Here is a 15,873-nt window from a genome sequence, read left to right as displayed (position 1 = left end):
TAAGGGGGCTGAATAATTTTGCACGCCCAATTTTTCAGTTTTTGATTTGTTAAAAAAGTTTGAAATATCCAATAAATGTCGTTCCACTTCATGATTGTGTCCCACTTGTTGTTGATTCTTCACACAAAATACAGTTTTATATCTTTATGTTTGAAGCCTGAAATGTGGCAAAAGGTCGCAAAGTTCAAGGGGGCCGAATACTTTCGCAAGGCACTGTACACACGCACACACACACACATACACATACACATACACATACACACACATAGGTCAGTTAACACACACACAGGTCAGTTAACACACACACAGGTCAGTTAACACACACACATACCCACACACAGGTCAGTTAACACACACACACACTTTTCCCCATCCTTGTCATCTTTTTGACGTACATTGTCCTTTGGGGCGAAGGCAGATGGCTGTCACTGTAGCTCTTGTAAAACAGGAGAAATGGATGGTAGCGACACAACACCTGAAGCCATAAACTATTTGTTGATTAAGTACCGCGTAGCCACAGGGAGAGATGGCAGATCACATCTTTGTTTATGAGACAATAAACATTGTGTTTGCATTGTGTACAACTTTAACCACCTGTCCCTATAGGAATGTAGGCCTAACTTTGTTTTCATTGTCATGACTCACACATATCACTGTCAGCTGTTTAGTGGCTTGCTGCTTTTGGTCGCCAGAGACACAGACAGCGGTAATTTAACACCCCCACCGTTTCTTATCTTCAAACAGGCCCTCCTGGTCTTAAAACGAGCCCTCCAGGTCGGCCATCTTAGAAGCTGAAAACTGTTGACTCTCAGTAAGCAAGAGGGCTTCCATTAGCGAGGCGCTGGCATTCTATACTGTTTTGAAATCTCCTCAACCAACAGCTTCCTGAGCCCTAGAGACAAACAGAACATGCTCTCATTCTTTAATCTCCTTCTCTTGTTCTATCATTAATTTCCCTCTCTCTCCCTCCCTCTCTCTCTGCCCTGTTTAAAAGCCTTCATTTGTCCTGTTTTGCTTTCTCCCTCACACCTGAAAGGCCAGCGAATGGAAATGGCTCTGAGGAGGGATTATTTAAAGCATAGTTTTCCCCACTCTTTCTTCTCTTTTGTGACTTTTTCATTTGCATTATAATTTGGTTCCTATTGATCCCCGGGCTTAAAGAGAGCAGCGAGGATGAAAAAAATAAGAAATTAAAATGTAAAAAACGACTAGCATCTGTATCTTTGCTTGAGTACAAACGAAGAAGCAGCTTCACTGCATCTACAGTATCATCTTGGCTCTGCAGCTTCTCTGCATTTATCATCTTGGCTCTCTGCAGCTTCTGTGCATTTATCATCTTGGCTCTGCAGCTTCTGTGCATTTATCATCTTGGCTCTGCAGCTTCTGTGCATTTATCATCTTGGCTCTGCAGCTTCTGTGCATTTATCATCTTGGCTCTGCAGCTTCTGTGCATTTATCATATTGGCTCTGCAGCTTCTGTGCATTTATCATCTTGGCTCTGCAGCTTCTGTGCATTTATCATCTTGGCTCTGCAGCTTCTCTGCATTTATCATCTTGGCTCTGCAGCTTCTGTGCATTTATCATCTTGGCTCTCTGCAGCTTCACTGCATTTATCATCTTGGCTCTGCAGCTTCTGTGCATTTATCATCTTGGCTCTCTGCAGCTCCTCTGCATTTATCATCTTGGCTCTGCAGCTTCTGTGCATTTATCATCTTGGCTATCTGCAGCTTCTGTGCATTTATCATCTTGGCTCTGCAGCTTCTCTGCATTTATCATCTTGGCTCTGCTCAGCTTCTGTGCATTTATCATCTTGGCTATCTGCAGCTTCTGCATTTATCAGCTCCTCTGCATTTATCATCTTGGCTCTGCAGCTTCTGTGCATTTATCATCTTGGCTCTCAGCAGCTTCACTGCATTTATCATCTTGGCTCTGCAGCTTCTGTGCATTTATCATCTTGGCTCTGCAGCTCCTCTGCATTTATCATCTTGGCTCTCTGCAGCTCCTCTGCATTTATCATCTTGGCTCTCTGCAGCTTCTTCTTTGGGTTTGAGAAGCATGAAAAATATTCACAAAACAACTTCAGAGGGTCACAAGAGGGAACTTTTTTGTTGTTGTGTAAAAGCACTTGGAGACCAAAACACTATTTGGCTGGAGAGAGAATACAGGCTGGGCTTCATGATGGTTAACATGTATTTTAATGAAGCATCCGCGAGTCAACAAGCATGTTTCTAATCAGTGATATGATAATTGGAAAGTATTTTTCGATGTGAAAAGCAGCAGGAAGCACTGTACGATGCAGAATGTCCGCCGATAATAATCAGGTGGAAAATGTAATTGTTCAGAAATAGTTTTGATATGAGTATCAAACAAGTGGATTTGCAACGCCAAGATCTTTGATTTGCTAAACTTGGCCACAAAGAACTATAACCCTTTCATTCAAAGTTCATCGAGTTTGGTTCTGTGTTCAAAGTCATAGAGTTTGTTTCAACGTTCAAATCTGTACAGTTATTTCAAAATTCGAAAATATGCATTCAGTTTAACATTCAAAGTCATTCAGTCACTTCAACATTCAAAGCCATTCAGTCAGTTCAGTTCAACATTCAAAGCCATTCAGTCAGTTCAGTTCAACATTCAAAGCCATTCAGTCACTTCAACACATTCAAAGCCATTCAGTCAGTTCAGTTCAACATTCAAAGCCATTCAGTCACTTCAACATTCAAAGCCATTCAGTCACTTCAACATTCAAAGCCATTCAGTCAGTTCAGTTCAACATTCAAAGCCATTCAGTCACTTCAACATTCAAAGCCATTCAGTCACTTCAACATTCAAAGCCATTCAGTCAGTTCAGTTCAACATTCAAAGCCATTCAGTCACTTCAACATTCAAAGCCATTCAGTCAGTTCAGTTCAACATTCAAAGCCATTCAGTCACTTCAACATTCAAAGCCATTCAGTCACTTCAACATTCAAAGCCAATCAGTCAGTTCAGTTCAACATTCAAAGCCATTCAGTCACTTCAACATTCAAAGCCATTCAGTCAGTTCAGTTCAACATTCAAAGCCATTCAGTCACTTCAACATTCAAAGCCATTCAGTCACTTCAACATTCAAAGCCATTCAGTCAGTTCAGTTCAACATTCAAAGCCATTCAGTCGGTTGAAGTGTTTAGTACCAGACAGCAGAATCACACAGAGTCTCAGTATGACTTCACAGGTGAAGGGAAGTCTGTCAGATTCAAACACCTCATGTAGTAAACAAAAACGTACCGTGCTAAATTCACTTTTCACTTCTCCAGACACGTACTGGAAGGTCAACACGGTAACACAATGTGTGTGTGTGTGTGTGTGTGATGTTCTCCAAAGGTGTGCAACAGCAATGGCAACTGTCACTGTAACCGAGGGTGGGCACCTCCCTTCTGTGAGAAGCTTGGTCTGGGAGGCAGTGTGGACAGTGGGCCTGTCCAGTACCACAGTGAGTTGACCTTCACACACATGCTCCTTCCTGGGATTTCACGACGCCCCCTATCAATCTTCACACGCCATCTCAATGTAACATCAGCTCTGCCTTGGTGTTTCTGGTCCATTTGAAACATTCTTCCACCAGTTTCAAATCAATTTTTTTATAGAAGATGCTTCTATAAAGGTTTCTATAAAAGTGGGTTATTTATTATATTATTTATTATATGTTATTATATTATTTATTTATTATATGTTATTATATTATTTATTTATTATATGTTATTTTCCCTCTCTCTGTGTACTCCAGGTCAGCTGGGCTTGGTGTTGGGTCTTCTGTTTGTCTTCCTGGTTCTCCTACCTGGGATCCTCATCACCTTCTACTGCTATAAGATCAAGAGCTCCTACTACCACAAGTGGCTCTCCCAGAGAGACAAGAACAACAAGGCTAACAGGTAACTTACAGTCGCTGGCCGCGCCTCTATAAGACTTAATGAAGTCTTAATGAACCCTTCATAAGCCATTCATAAGCCCTTCATTAGACCTACATAGATGCTTCACAAAGAAAATGGCACTCTATACAATAGGTTTTGTTTCAACAATGGATTGAACTCTAGAATCATCTAATAACTCAGACACTGATAACACCGGGATGCTGGATGGGTTTGTAGCTAGAGTGATAACACCGGGATGCCGGATGGGTTTGTAGCTAGAGAGATAACACCGGGATGCCGGATGGGTTTGTAGCTAGAGAGATAACACCGGGATGCCGGATGGGTTTGTAGCTAGAGAGATAACACCGGGATGCTGGATGGGTTTGTAGCTAGAGAGATAACACCGGGATGCCGGATGGGTTTGTAGCTAGAGAGATAACACCGGGATGCCGGATGGGTTTGCAGCTAGAGAGATAACACCAGGATGCCGGATGGGTTTGTAGCTAGAGAGATAACACCGGGATGCTGGATGGGTTTGTAGCTAGAGAGATAACACCGGGATGCTGGATGGGTTTGTAGCTAGAGAGATAACACCGGGATGCTGGATGGGTTTGTAGCTAGAGAGATAACACCGGGATGCTGGATGGGTTTGTAGCTAGAGAGATAACACTGGGATGCTGGATGGGTTTGTAGCTAGAGAGATAACACCAGGATGCTGGATGGGTTTGTAGCTAGAGAGATAACACTGGGATGCTGGATGGGTTAGTAGCTAGAGAGATAACACCAGGATGCTGGATGGGTTTGTAGCTAGAGAGATAACACCAGGATGCTGGATGGGTTTGTAGCTAGAGAGATAACACCGGGATGCTGGATGGGTTAGTAGCTAGAGAGATAACACCAGGATGCTGGATGGGTTTGTAGCTAGAGAGATAACACCGGGATGCTGGATGGGTTAGTAGCTAGAGAGATAACACCAGGATGCTGGATGGGTTAGTAGCTAGAGAGATAACACCAGGATGCTGGATGGGTTTGTAGCTAGAGAGATAACACCAGGATGCTGGATGGGTTTGTAGCTAGAGAGATAACACCGGGATGCTGGATGGGTTTGTAACTGTGACTTACTACTACTGTACACACGTCATCCTCTGACTGCAATCTGTCCACTCTTCACTTCTGCACCATCACAACACCTTTATAGGGGCAAACAAATGTAATGTACCCTCATAAAATCTAATTACCTTCCCCTCTCTTCCAGTAGAAGACCAATATACTTATACACACAGAGACCTGGCATCAGAATGCTGAGTGAGTTAGTACCTCTGAAAACAGGCCTGTCGGACAGTGTAGTTTACAGGAGAGGGAGGTAGTCTGCCGTGGTGCCCCCTGGAAATAAAGCTCTGTTGACCTTCTGAATGGACAGAGAAATAGGTTAATCATTGGTATTGGACTGGAAAGGGGATTTGATTGTATGAAAGAGATGAGGTACAAAGAGTCATCTGAAGGAATATTAAACCCTACATAAAATGACCCTTCTTGTTAGGTAATTAAAAGGCTCTTTAGTGGAGACCAGATGCAGTTTGTCTTTTTAGTTTCGGAGCCAATAGTTTGCGTATCAATATCAGGTTACTGTGTATGGTTGATTGAGGAGAATTCTGTTTTGATGAATTTTAGTGTGTGTGTGTGTCTACTTCCACACACTTTTCTAAGAGCTGTTGTGGGATTAGCCAAAAGCATACAAATTGAACCTATGAGGTTCTTTAGAAGTTTCTTAAAACATTCTACCTCCTCCTCGACTTCCTCCTCTACCTCCTCCTCGACTTCCTCCTCGACCTGCTTCTCCTCCCCTACCTCCTCCTCTACCTCCTCCTCGACCTCCTCCTCCACCTGCTCCTCTACCTTCTCCTCTACCTCCTCCTCTACCTCCTCTTCTACCTGCTCCTCCTCTACCTCCTCCTCTAACTCCTCCTCTAACCACTCCTCTACCACCTCCTCTACCTCCTCTTCTACCTGCTCCTCCTCTACCTCCTCCTCTACCTCCTCCTCTAACCCCTCCTCTACCACCTCCTCGACCTGCTCCTCCTCCTCCTCTACCTCCTCCTCTAACCCCTCCTCTACCACCTCCTCGACCTGCTCCTTCTCCTCCTTCTCCTCCTGTTACCCCTCCTCTACCACCTCCTCGACCTGCTCCTCCTCCTCCTCTTCCTGCTCCTCCTCCTCCTCTACCTCCTCCTCTACCTCCTCCTCGACCTCCTCCTCCTCCACCTGCTCCTCTACCTCCTCTTCGACTTCCTCCTCGACCTGCTTCTCCTCCTCTACCACCTCCTCAACCTGCTCCTCCTCCTACTCTACCTCCTCCTCACCTACCTGCTCCTCTACCTCCTCCTCGACCTCCTCCTGCTCGACCTCCACATTGACCTGCTCCTCGACCTCCTCCTCTACCACCTCCTCTACCTGATCCTATACCTGCTCCCCCTCCTCCTATACCTGCTCCTCTACCTCCTCATCATCTACCTGCTCCTCTACCTCCTCCTCTAACTCCTCATTGACCTGCTCCTCGACCTCCTCCTCCTCGACCTCCTCATTGACCTGCTCCTCGACCTCCTCCTCCTCTACCACCTCCTCAACCTGCTCCTCCTCCTCTACCTGCTCCTCCTCCTGCTCCTCTACCTGCTCCTCCTCCTCCTCTACCTCCTCCTGATCTACCTGCTCCTCTACCACCTCCTCTAACTCCTCATTGACCTGCTCCTCGACCTCCTCCTCCTCTACCACCTCCTCAACCTGCTCCTCCTCCTCTACCTGCTCCTCCTCCTCCTCCTCTACCTCCTCCTCTACCTGCTCCTCCTCCTCCTCCTCCTCCTCTACCACCTCCTCAACCTGCTCCTCCTCCTCTACCTGCTCCTCCTCCTCCTCCTATACCTGCTCCTCCTCCTCCTCCTCTAGGAGACACACAGAGACAGACCGAAACACACACACACAGCACAAACACACACAGCGTAATGTTTGCCAGCCCAGTCCTCTACAACTGGGGACTATCAAATCAATAGAAAGTAGGATTGAAAAGCCAGCACAGTCTTCAGAATAAATCTGTCTAGTTCACGGCCTCTAACACCCTTGTGGCCTCCATCCTCGTTATTCCCTCAGACTTGAAGGCTCCATGGAGAAGGGTAAGAATGGACACCTCAACCCGGCGTTTCATCTGAAGGTGGTGGGGCCGGCAAACAAAGGAAACAGTCACAAGGGGGTGAGTGTGAAAGGAGAGGGGAGTTTAAATCTGAGGTGACTTCTGTCTCTCTGTATGCTGGAAATGTTTCTCCCTGTGTTTCTGTGAAGAACTGAAGACATTGAACTGAAGTCAAGTTGGCCTTGAGTTAAATTACCATATTTGCAACTGTAGCTCTGCGTGTCAAATGTTCTGTAGTAGCACTTTCTACCTCCAATTTATAAATGTTTTTCAACATATACTTCACATAAAACTTGAATGACACAATACCAAAATGTTCTCTACAGCTCCCTCACACCAGCAAAGAGGTGCTGCCTCTCCGGCCGGGCCCCACCCCTAACGGCACTCAGCCTGTCAACATTGTGCGTCCCCTAAGGCCCGCCCCCTCGCCGCACAACACACCACGGCGCTTCAAGGTGGCCCACCCACCTTTACTTGTCAGCAAGCAACCCGGGGCCCTGCCGAAATCCCCCGCTCCCCCTCAAAAACTTACGCCACCCAAGAAACCACTTCCCCTCAACCCAACACGATCACCACTGGTATCCAACCCATCACGATCACCACTGGTATCCAACCCAACACGATCACCACTGGTATCCAACCCAACACGATCACCACTGGTATCCAACCCAACACGATCACCACTGGTATCCAACCCAACACGATCACCACTGGTATCCAACCCAACACGATCACCACTGGTATCCAACCCAACACGATCACCACTGGTATCCAACCCAACACGATCACCACTGGTATCCAACCCAACACGATCACCACTGGTAAGTTTATCTTATTTTACTATAATTTTATTTGTTCATTGAGAAAATATTTTTCTGTTGTGTTTCTTGTTTTTACTAAGAGGATTTTGTCGCACCGAGGAACTAGATGAAATAGCAATGTTTTTGTTTTAATCTTCTTATTGTTTTCTATCGATTTCCGAAAACATTTTCCCATCTCTGCCTATTAACTGTAAAAAATAAATAAAATAAAAAGCCTTGGAAAATCACATTGGCCTTGAATTTAATATTGCTCTGTGTTTTTGCACGAAATGAATTTCTCTGCGGTTGTTTTTTATTTTTTATAAGCATCTAAGAGCAGAGGTAGAGGTACACTGTAATGAAATAAAACACCACGAATTCAGACAAAGCCTGCCAACCACCAGATTAAACACAGCTTGAGATGTTTAATGAGACTGGGTGAATCCTGTCCACGGTAATGGAGGCTCTACTGTCATATTATATTAGGAGTGAGACTGGGTGAATCCTGTCCACGGTAATGGAGGCTCTACTGTCATATTATATTAGGAGTGAGACTGGGTGAATCCTGTCCACGGTAATGGAGGCTCTACTGTCATATTATATTAGGAGTGAGACTGGGTGAATCCTGTCCACGGTAATGGAGGCTCTACTGTCATATTATATTAGGAGTGAGACTGGGTGAATCCTGAATCCCACGGTAATGGAGGCTCTACTGTCATATTATATTAGGAGTGAGACTGGGTGAATCCTGTCCACGGTAATGGAGGCTCTACTGTCATATTATATTAGGAGTGAGACTGGGTGAATCCTGTCCACGGTAATGGAGGCTCTACTGTCATATTATATTAGGAGTGAGACTGGGTGAATCCTGTCCACGGTAATGGAGGCTCTACTGTCATATTATATTAGGAGTGAGACTGGGTGAATCCTGTCCACGGTAATGGAGGCTCTACTGTCATATTATATTAGGAGTGAGACTGGGTGAATCCTGTCCACGGTAATGGAGGCTCTACTGTCATATTATATTAGGAGTGAGACTGGGTGAATCCTGTCCACGGTAATGGAGGCTCTACTGTCATATTATATTAGGAGTGTGTGACATGGTGAAGTGATCGTGTTCTAAAGTCTCTCTTTTTTTTGCCTGTTTCTCTATTGTCCTTTACATTTCTCTCTTGTTCTTTCACTTTTTCTATTTCACTGTTTCTCTCTCACTCTTTTTCTCCCACTCTACGTGTCTCTTCTCTCTTTCTTGCTCCCTCTCTATCTCTCCCCTTCTTTCTCTCTCTCTCCCCCCTCTCTCTACGAGTCTCTTCTCTCTCCCCCTCTCTCTACGAGTCTCTTCTCTCTCCCCCTCTCTCTACGAGTCTCTTCTCTCTCTCCCTTTCTCCCTCACGCTCTCTCTCTCTCTCTCTCCTTCCCAGTTGGTGTCAGAGCTGCAGCCCAGACACTCCCCCTCTCCTCCTCAGAGGCCCCTGCCCCTCAGCCCCGCCAGAGGGGTGGTGTTACCCGTGAGCCCAGCGAGGGCGATTCCTCCCAAACCCTCCAATGGGCTGCTGGTGATGATGCCCCCTGCCGTCGGCCCCAAACCAGTGGGCAAGCTGTCCGTCATCCCTCCTCTCAAAGCACTCCGGTGGGTCCACACATAGGAAGGAAGGCAGGCAGGCAGGAAGGGAAGGAAGGAAGGCAGGCAGGAGGAAGGAAGGAAGGAAGGAAGGAAGGAAGGAAGGAAGGAAGGAAGGAAGGAAGGAAGGAAGGAAGGAAGGAAGGAAGGAAGGAAGGAAGGAAGGAAGGACGGCAGGCAGGCAGGGAGGCAGGCAGGCAGGCAGGAAAGAAAGGGTCTCAAACTTGGTGACGAGTTTGGAGGGTACTATGGTGTTAAATGCTGAGTTGTAATCGATGAACAGCATTCTTACATAGGTATTCCTTTTGTCCAGATGGGTTAGGGCAGTGTGCAGTGTGGTTGCGATTGCGTCGGCTGTGGACCTTTTGGGGCAGTAATCAAATTGGAGTGGGTCTAGGGTGTCAGGTAGGGTGGAGGTGATATGGTCCTTAACTAGTCTCTCAAATCACTTCATGACGACGGAAGTGAGTGCTATGGGACGGTAGTCGTTTAGCTTAGTTACCTTAGCTTTCTTGGGAACAGGAACAATGGTGGCCCTTTTGAAGCATGTGGGACAGCAGACTGGGATAAGGTTTGATTGAATATGTCCGTAAACACACCAGCCAGCTGGTCTGTGCATGCTCTGAGGACGCGGCTGGGGATGCTGTCTGGGCCTGCAGCCTTGCGAGGGTTAACACGTTTAAATGTTTACTCATGTCGGCTGCAGTGAAGGAGAGTCCGCAGGTTTTGGTTGCGGGCCGTGTCAGTGGCACTGTATTGTCCTCAAAGCGAGCAAAGAAGTTGTTTAGTCTGTCTGGGAGCAAGACATCCTGGTCCGTGACGGGGCTGGTTTTCTTTTTGTAATCCGTGATTGACTGTAGACCCTGCCACATACCTCTTGTGTCTGAGCCATTGAATTGCGACTCTACTTGGTCTCTATACTGACGCTTAGCTTGTTTGATTGCCTTGCGGAGGGAATAGCTACACTGTTTGTATTCGGTCATGTTTCCGGTCACCTTGCACTGGTTAAAAGCAGTGGTTTGCGCTTTCAGTTTCGCGCAAATGCTGCCATCAATCCACAGTTTTCTGGTTGGGGAATGTTTTAATAGACGCTGTGGGTACGACATCGCCTATGCACTTGCTAATATACTCACTCAGCGTATTCGCGTAAATCAGCGTATTCGCGTAAATCAGCGTATTCGTCAATGTTGTTGTTTGACGCAATGTGGAACATATCCCAATCCACGTGATGGAAGCAATCTTGAAGCGTGGAATCAGATTGGTCGGACCAGCGTTGAACAGACCTGAGCGCGGGAGCTTCCTGTTTTAGTTTCTGTCTATAGGCTGGAAGCAACAAAATGGAGTCGTGGTTAGTTTTTCCGAAAGGAGGGTGGGGGAGGGCCTTATATGCGTCGCGGAAGTTAGAATAACAATGATCCAGGTTTTTACCAGCTCTGGTAGCACAATCGATATGCTGATAGAATTTAGGAAGTCTTGTTTTCAGATTAGCCTTGTTAAAATCCCCAGCTACAATGAATGCAGCCTCAGTATATGTGGTTTCCAGTCAAATAAAGTTTGTTCAGGGCCATCGATGTGTCTGCTTGGGGGGGAATATATGCGGCTGTGATTATAATCGAAGAGAATTCTCTTGGTAGATAATGCGGTCGACATTTGATTGTGAGGAATTCTAAGTCAGGTGAACAGAAGGACTTGAGTTCCTGTATGTTGTTATGAAAACACCACGTCTCGTTAATCATAAGGAATACGCCCCCGCCCCTCTTCTTACCAGAAAGATGTTTGTTTCTGTCGGCGCGATGCGTGAAGAAACCAGCTGGCTGTACCGACTCCGATAGCATGTCTCGAGTGAGCCATGTTTTCGTGAAGCAAAGAAGTTACAGTCTCTGATGTCTGGAATTCTTTGCTCTGATGGAATCCTTTGCTCTGATGGAATCCTTTGCTCTGATGGAATCGTTTGCTCTGATGGAATCCTTTGCTCTGATGGAATCGTTTGCTCTGATGGAATCCTTTGTTCTGATGGAATCCTTTGTTCTGATGGAATCCTTTGTTCTGATGGAATCCTTTGTTCTGATGGAATCCTTTGCTCTGATGGAATCGTTTGCTCTGATGGAATCGTTTGCTCTGATGGAATCCTTTGCTCTGATGGAATCGTTTGCTCTGATGGAATCCTTTGTTCTGATGGAATCCTTTGTTCTGATGGAATCCTTTGTTCTGATGGAATCCTTTGTTCTGATGGAATCCTTTGCTCTGATGGAATCCTTTGCTCTGATGGAATCCTTTGCTCTGATGGAATCCTTTGCTCTGATGGAATCCTTTGCTCTGGTGGAATCCTTTGTTCTGATGGAATCCTTTGTTCTGATGGAATCCTTTGCTCTGATGGAATCCTTTGTTCTGATGGAATCCTTTGCTCTGATGGAATCCTTTGCTCTGATGGAATCCTTTGCTCTGATGGAATCCTTTGTTCTGATGGAATCCTTTGCTCTGATGGAATCCTTTGTTCTGATGGAATCCTTTGCTCGGATGGAATCCTTTGCTCGGATGGAATCCTTTGCTCTGATGGAATCCTTTGCTCTGATGGAATCCTTTGCTCTGATGGAATCCTTTGTTCTGATGGAATCCTTTGCTCTGATGGAATCCTTTGCTCTGATGGAATCCTTTGTTCTGATGGAATCCTTTGCTCTGATGGAATCCTTTGTTCTGATGGAATCCTTTGCTCTGATGGAATGGTTATGTTCTTATTGGGGATTTTCAAATCAATCATTTTTCATATTTTACAAATGTTTGCGTTTAACTTTTATTTTTAGAAGCAAAAACATGTACGTTTTAAAGCATCTGTTGTCAACTCCGTCACTGATAACCATACTTCAGATCTATCGTTGTCAATATTCTGAATACATCTTTTAATCACTGTTCTGCAACATTACAGCATTCAATTATTCAACTATTTGCTGTTCTAGACTTGTTTGCCTTATAAATATTATTTTATGTTGTGAATCTAGAAAAATGCGCAAACCTTTTTATGAAATTAACCCTGAAGCATTACATATTTGAATAATCTAATGTAAGAATGAAACAATCAAAGGCCTTTAAACAATTGTTGAAAAATGAAATGCCTTTTATGGTGTCAGAGTTCACATAAATCAAGTTAGTGGCATTTTATGTAAAACATTTTTTTAAATAATAATTAGGTTTTTCCTTTACACTGTATGATGGCTAAAATATTGGACTATCAAAATATGTATTTAAATATTAACACATATGAAGAAAATGATTGGTGATTTTTTTTGGGGGGGGGGGTTCATGTCCCCGTCTTTCAAGAATCCCTGAGCTACATATATATGGAAATTAGCTTATTTCATGCATCACTGTGATTCACATTTCAAACTGTGTTCTTCTCATTTATAACCCATTAGAGAGACTGCTGGCTTTGTGGCTAATAGCGATACTTCACTGTGAGCACTGCCATAGATTATAATAAATACACTTTGTTTCTAGCCCTAAATAGTTGTCCAATGTTCCTGCCTCGGGATCAAATTGACTTGATATTAGTCTCCCTGATAACATTTTTAAAAAAGACACTCCAAGAAGTTGTTGCTCATAAATATACCATTGTTAACATTGCAACCTGCTTCTTCCAACAAGTTTACAACAATCCCCCCCCTTGAGGGGCTATTTTATTATTTCCCATAAAAAGAACAACAGGGCTGTATCGTTGAAAGACTATTTTCTCCCCTGATTCCTTTATCTCTCCATTTTACACTGTTTTCAACTCAGGTCATAGCGAGGGGGGCTGTGTGTGTGTGTGCTCTAATCAATGGCAGTGCTCACTCTCCTGGTACTTTATTTTATTTATTAAGCTTTATTTAACTAGACAAGTCAGTGAAGAACAAATTCATATTTACAATGACAGCCTATCCCCGGCAAAACGCAGACAGCCAATTGTGTTATGCCTTATGGGACTCCCAATCACGGCCGGTGGTGGATACAGCCTGGAATCGAACCAGGGTCTGTAGTGACGCCTGTAGCACCAGAGATGCAGTGCCTTAGACCGCAATGAGCCAATCAGGAGCCCGAGATAAGAACCTACCAGAAGTAGAAGTTCATAAGCCACAACTCACACAACTGTGTTAAAACAGCCCCCTGTCTAGACTGTGTTAAAACAACCCTCTGTCTACACTGTGTTAAAACAACCCCCTGTCTACACTGTGTTAAAACAACCCCCTGCCTACACTGTGTTAAAACAACCCTCTGTCTACACTGTGTTAAAACAACCCCCTGTCTACACTGTGTTAAAACAACCCTCTGTCTACACCTGTCTATACTGTGTTAAAACAACCCTCTGTCTACACTGTGTTAAAACAACCCCTGTCTAAAACACCTGTCTACACTGTGTTAAAACAACCCCTGTCTACACTGTGTTAAAACAACCCCCTGTCTACACTGTGTTAAAACAACCCCTTGTCTACACTGTGTTAAAACAACCCCCCCTGTCTACACTGTGTTAAAACAACCCTCTGTCTACACTGTGTTAAAACAACCCTCTGTCTACCCCCTGTCTACACTGTGTTAAAACAACCCCTGTCTACACTGTGTTAAAACAACCCTCTGTCTACACTGTGTTAAAACAACCCCCCTGTCTACACCTGTCTACACTGTGTTAAAACAACCCCTTGTCTACACTGTGTTAAAACAACCCCTTGTCTACACTGTGTTAAAACAACCCCTTGTCTACACTGTGTTAAAACAACCCCTTGTCTACACTGTGTTAAAACAACCCCTGTCTACACTGTGTTAAAACAACCCCTTGTCTACACTGTGTTAAAACAACCCCTTGTCTACACTGTGTTAAAACAACCCCTTGTCTACACTGTGTTAAAACAACCCCTTGTCTATACTGTGTTAAAACAACCCTCTGTCTACACTGTGTTAAAACAACCCCCTGTCTACACTGTGTTAAAACAACCCCCTGTCTACACTGTGTTAAAACAACCCCCTGCGTACACTGTGTTAAAACAACCCCCTGTCTACACTGTGTTAGAACAACCCTCTGTCTACACTGTGTTAAAACAACCCTCTGTCTACACTGTATTAAAACAACCCCCTGTCTACACTGTGTTAAAACAACCCCTGTCTACACTGTGTTAAAACAACCCTCTGTCTACACTGTGTTAAAACAACCCCCTGTCTACACTGTGTTAAAACAACCCCTTGTCTACACTGTGTTAAAAAAACACACCTGTCCACTGTGTTTGTCTACACTGTGTTAAAACAACCCCTTGTCTACACTGTGTTAAAACAACCCCTGTCTACACTGTGTTAAAACAACCCCCTGCCTACACTGTGTTAAAACAACCCCCTGTCTACACTGTGTTAAAACAACCCCCTGTCTACACTGTCTTAAAACAACCCCCTGTCTACACTGTGTTAAAACAGCCCCCTGCCTACACTGTGTTAAAACAACCCCCTGCCTACACTGTGTTAAAACAACCCCCCGGTCTACACTGTGTTAAAAGCTACTGTTTCTCTCTTTTTCTTCATTTGCTTCTCTTTCCTCTTCTCAGACTGGTCCCAGGAGCGAAACCAAACACAGTCTCCTCGCCTTTCCGAAAATGACCCTGGGACCCGAGCCTTCCCTTTCCGAGAGGAGCCTATCAGGAGCCAGCAGTCAGTCAGCAACAGTCAGCCTATTTGCACTACAGCGACCTTGTTGGAGGGCTGGTACAAGACAGGTGTTGACCAACAGTAATAGCTAGGGGGCAAGGCAGAGGCTGATGGAGGGGGAAAGAGGAGGGGGTGGTGGAGAGGGAAGGAAGAAGGGGGGTTGAAGAGGAGGGGGTTTGGAGGGAATGAAGAGGAGGGGGAGGGAAGAAAGAGGATGGGGAGGGGCTAGAGAGGGAAGGAAGAGGAGGGGGCTGGAGAGGGAAGGAAGAGGAGGGGGAGGGGCTAGAGATGGTTGGAAGAGGAGGGGGAGGGGCTGGAGAGGGAAGGAAGGAAGAGGAGAGGGGGAGGGGCTAGAGAGGGTTGGAAGAGGAGGGGGAGGGGCTGGAGAGGGAAGGAGGGGGAGGGGCTAGAGAGGGAAGGAGGGGGAGGGGCTAGAGAGGGAAGGAAGAGGAGGGGGTAGGGGGGTACTGGAGTGAACATGGAGGGTCCTGTCGCCTGACTTGAAAATCGTGACTTTTATGACCTCACCCCAATGGCACCGTGACAACGACAAAGATGACGACACGGTTTTGCACGGATGGAAAACCATGCAGACTGAGATGTGCTATTGCTGGGGGTGGTCACATTGCCAAAACCTTGTTTGTTTGTGTTGTCAATCCGTTTACGCACCGTGTATAGCGCTAGCTAGCATTTTCTAATTATTCTCGTGTACTTGTCTGTTTTACG

At 45.3% G+C, this 15,873-nt stretch overlaps 1 protein-coding gene across 1 annotated transcript in view; it reads left to right on the top strand.

Annotated features, from left to right (window-relative positions):
- The window catches only part of adam19a (ADAM metallopeptidase domain 19a), a 225,117-nt gene extending 209,845 nt beyond the window's left edge, over positions 1–15,272 (top strand). Inside the window, exons 17-22 of the mRNA XM_042297818.1 lie at positions 3,361–3,469; positions 3,764–3,908; positions 7,029–7,128; positions 7,395–7,889; positions 9,290–9,498; positions 15,048–15,272. Of these exons, the coding sequence (XP_042153752.1) occupies positions 3,361–3,469; positions 3,764–3,908; positions 7,029–7,128; positions 7,395–7,889; positions 9,290–9,498; positions 15,048–15,099 (1,110 nt within the window). The 3' untranslated portion in view covers positions 15,100–15,272. The remainder of the gene's footprint in view (positions 1–3,360; positions 3,470–3,763; positions 3,909–7,028; positions 7,129–7,394; positions 7,890–9,289; positions 9,499–15,047) is intronic.
- The last annotated feature ends 601 nt before the right edge of the window (positions 15,273–15,873 follow it).

Source organism: Oncorhynchus tshawytscha, linkage group LG15 (genome assembly GCF_018296145.1).
Source record: "Oncorhynchus tshawytscha isolate Ot180627B linkage group LG15, Otsh_v2.0, whole genome shotgun sequence".
Classification (NCBI taxonomy): domain Eukaryota; kingdom Metazoa; phylum Chordata; class Actinopteri; order Salmoniformes; family Salmonidae; genus Oncorhynchus; species Oncorhynchus tshawytscha.
Note: the sequence above shows the minus strand (reverse complement) of the source record. Positions and strands in the feature narration are given on the sequence as shown.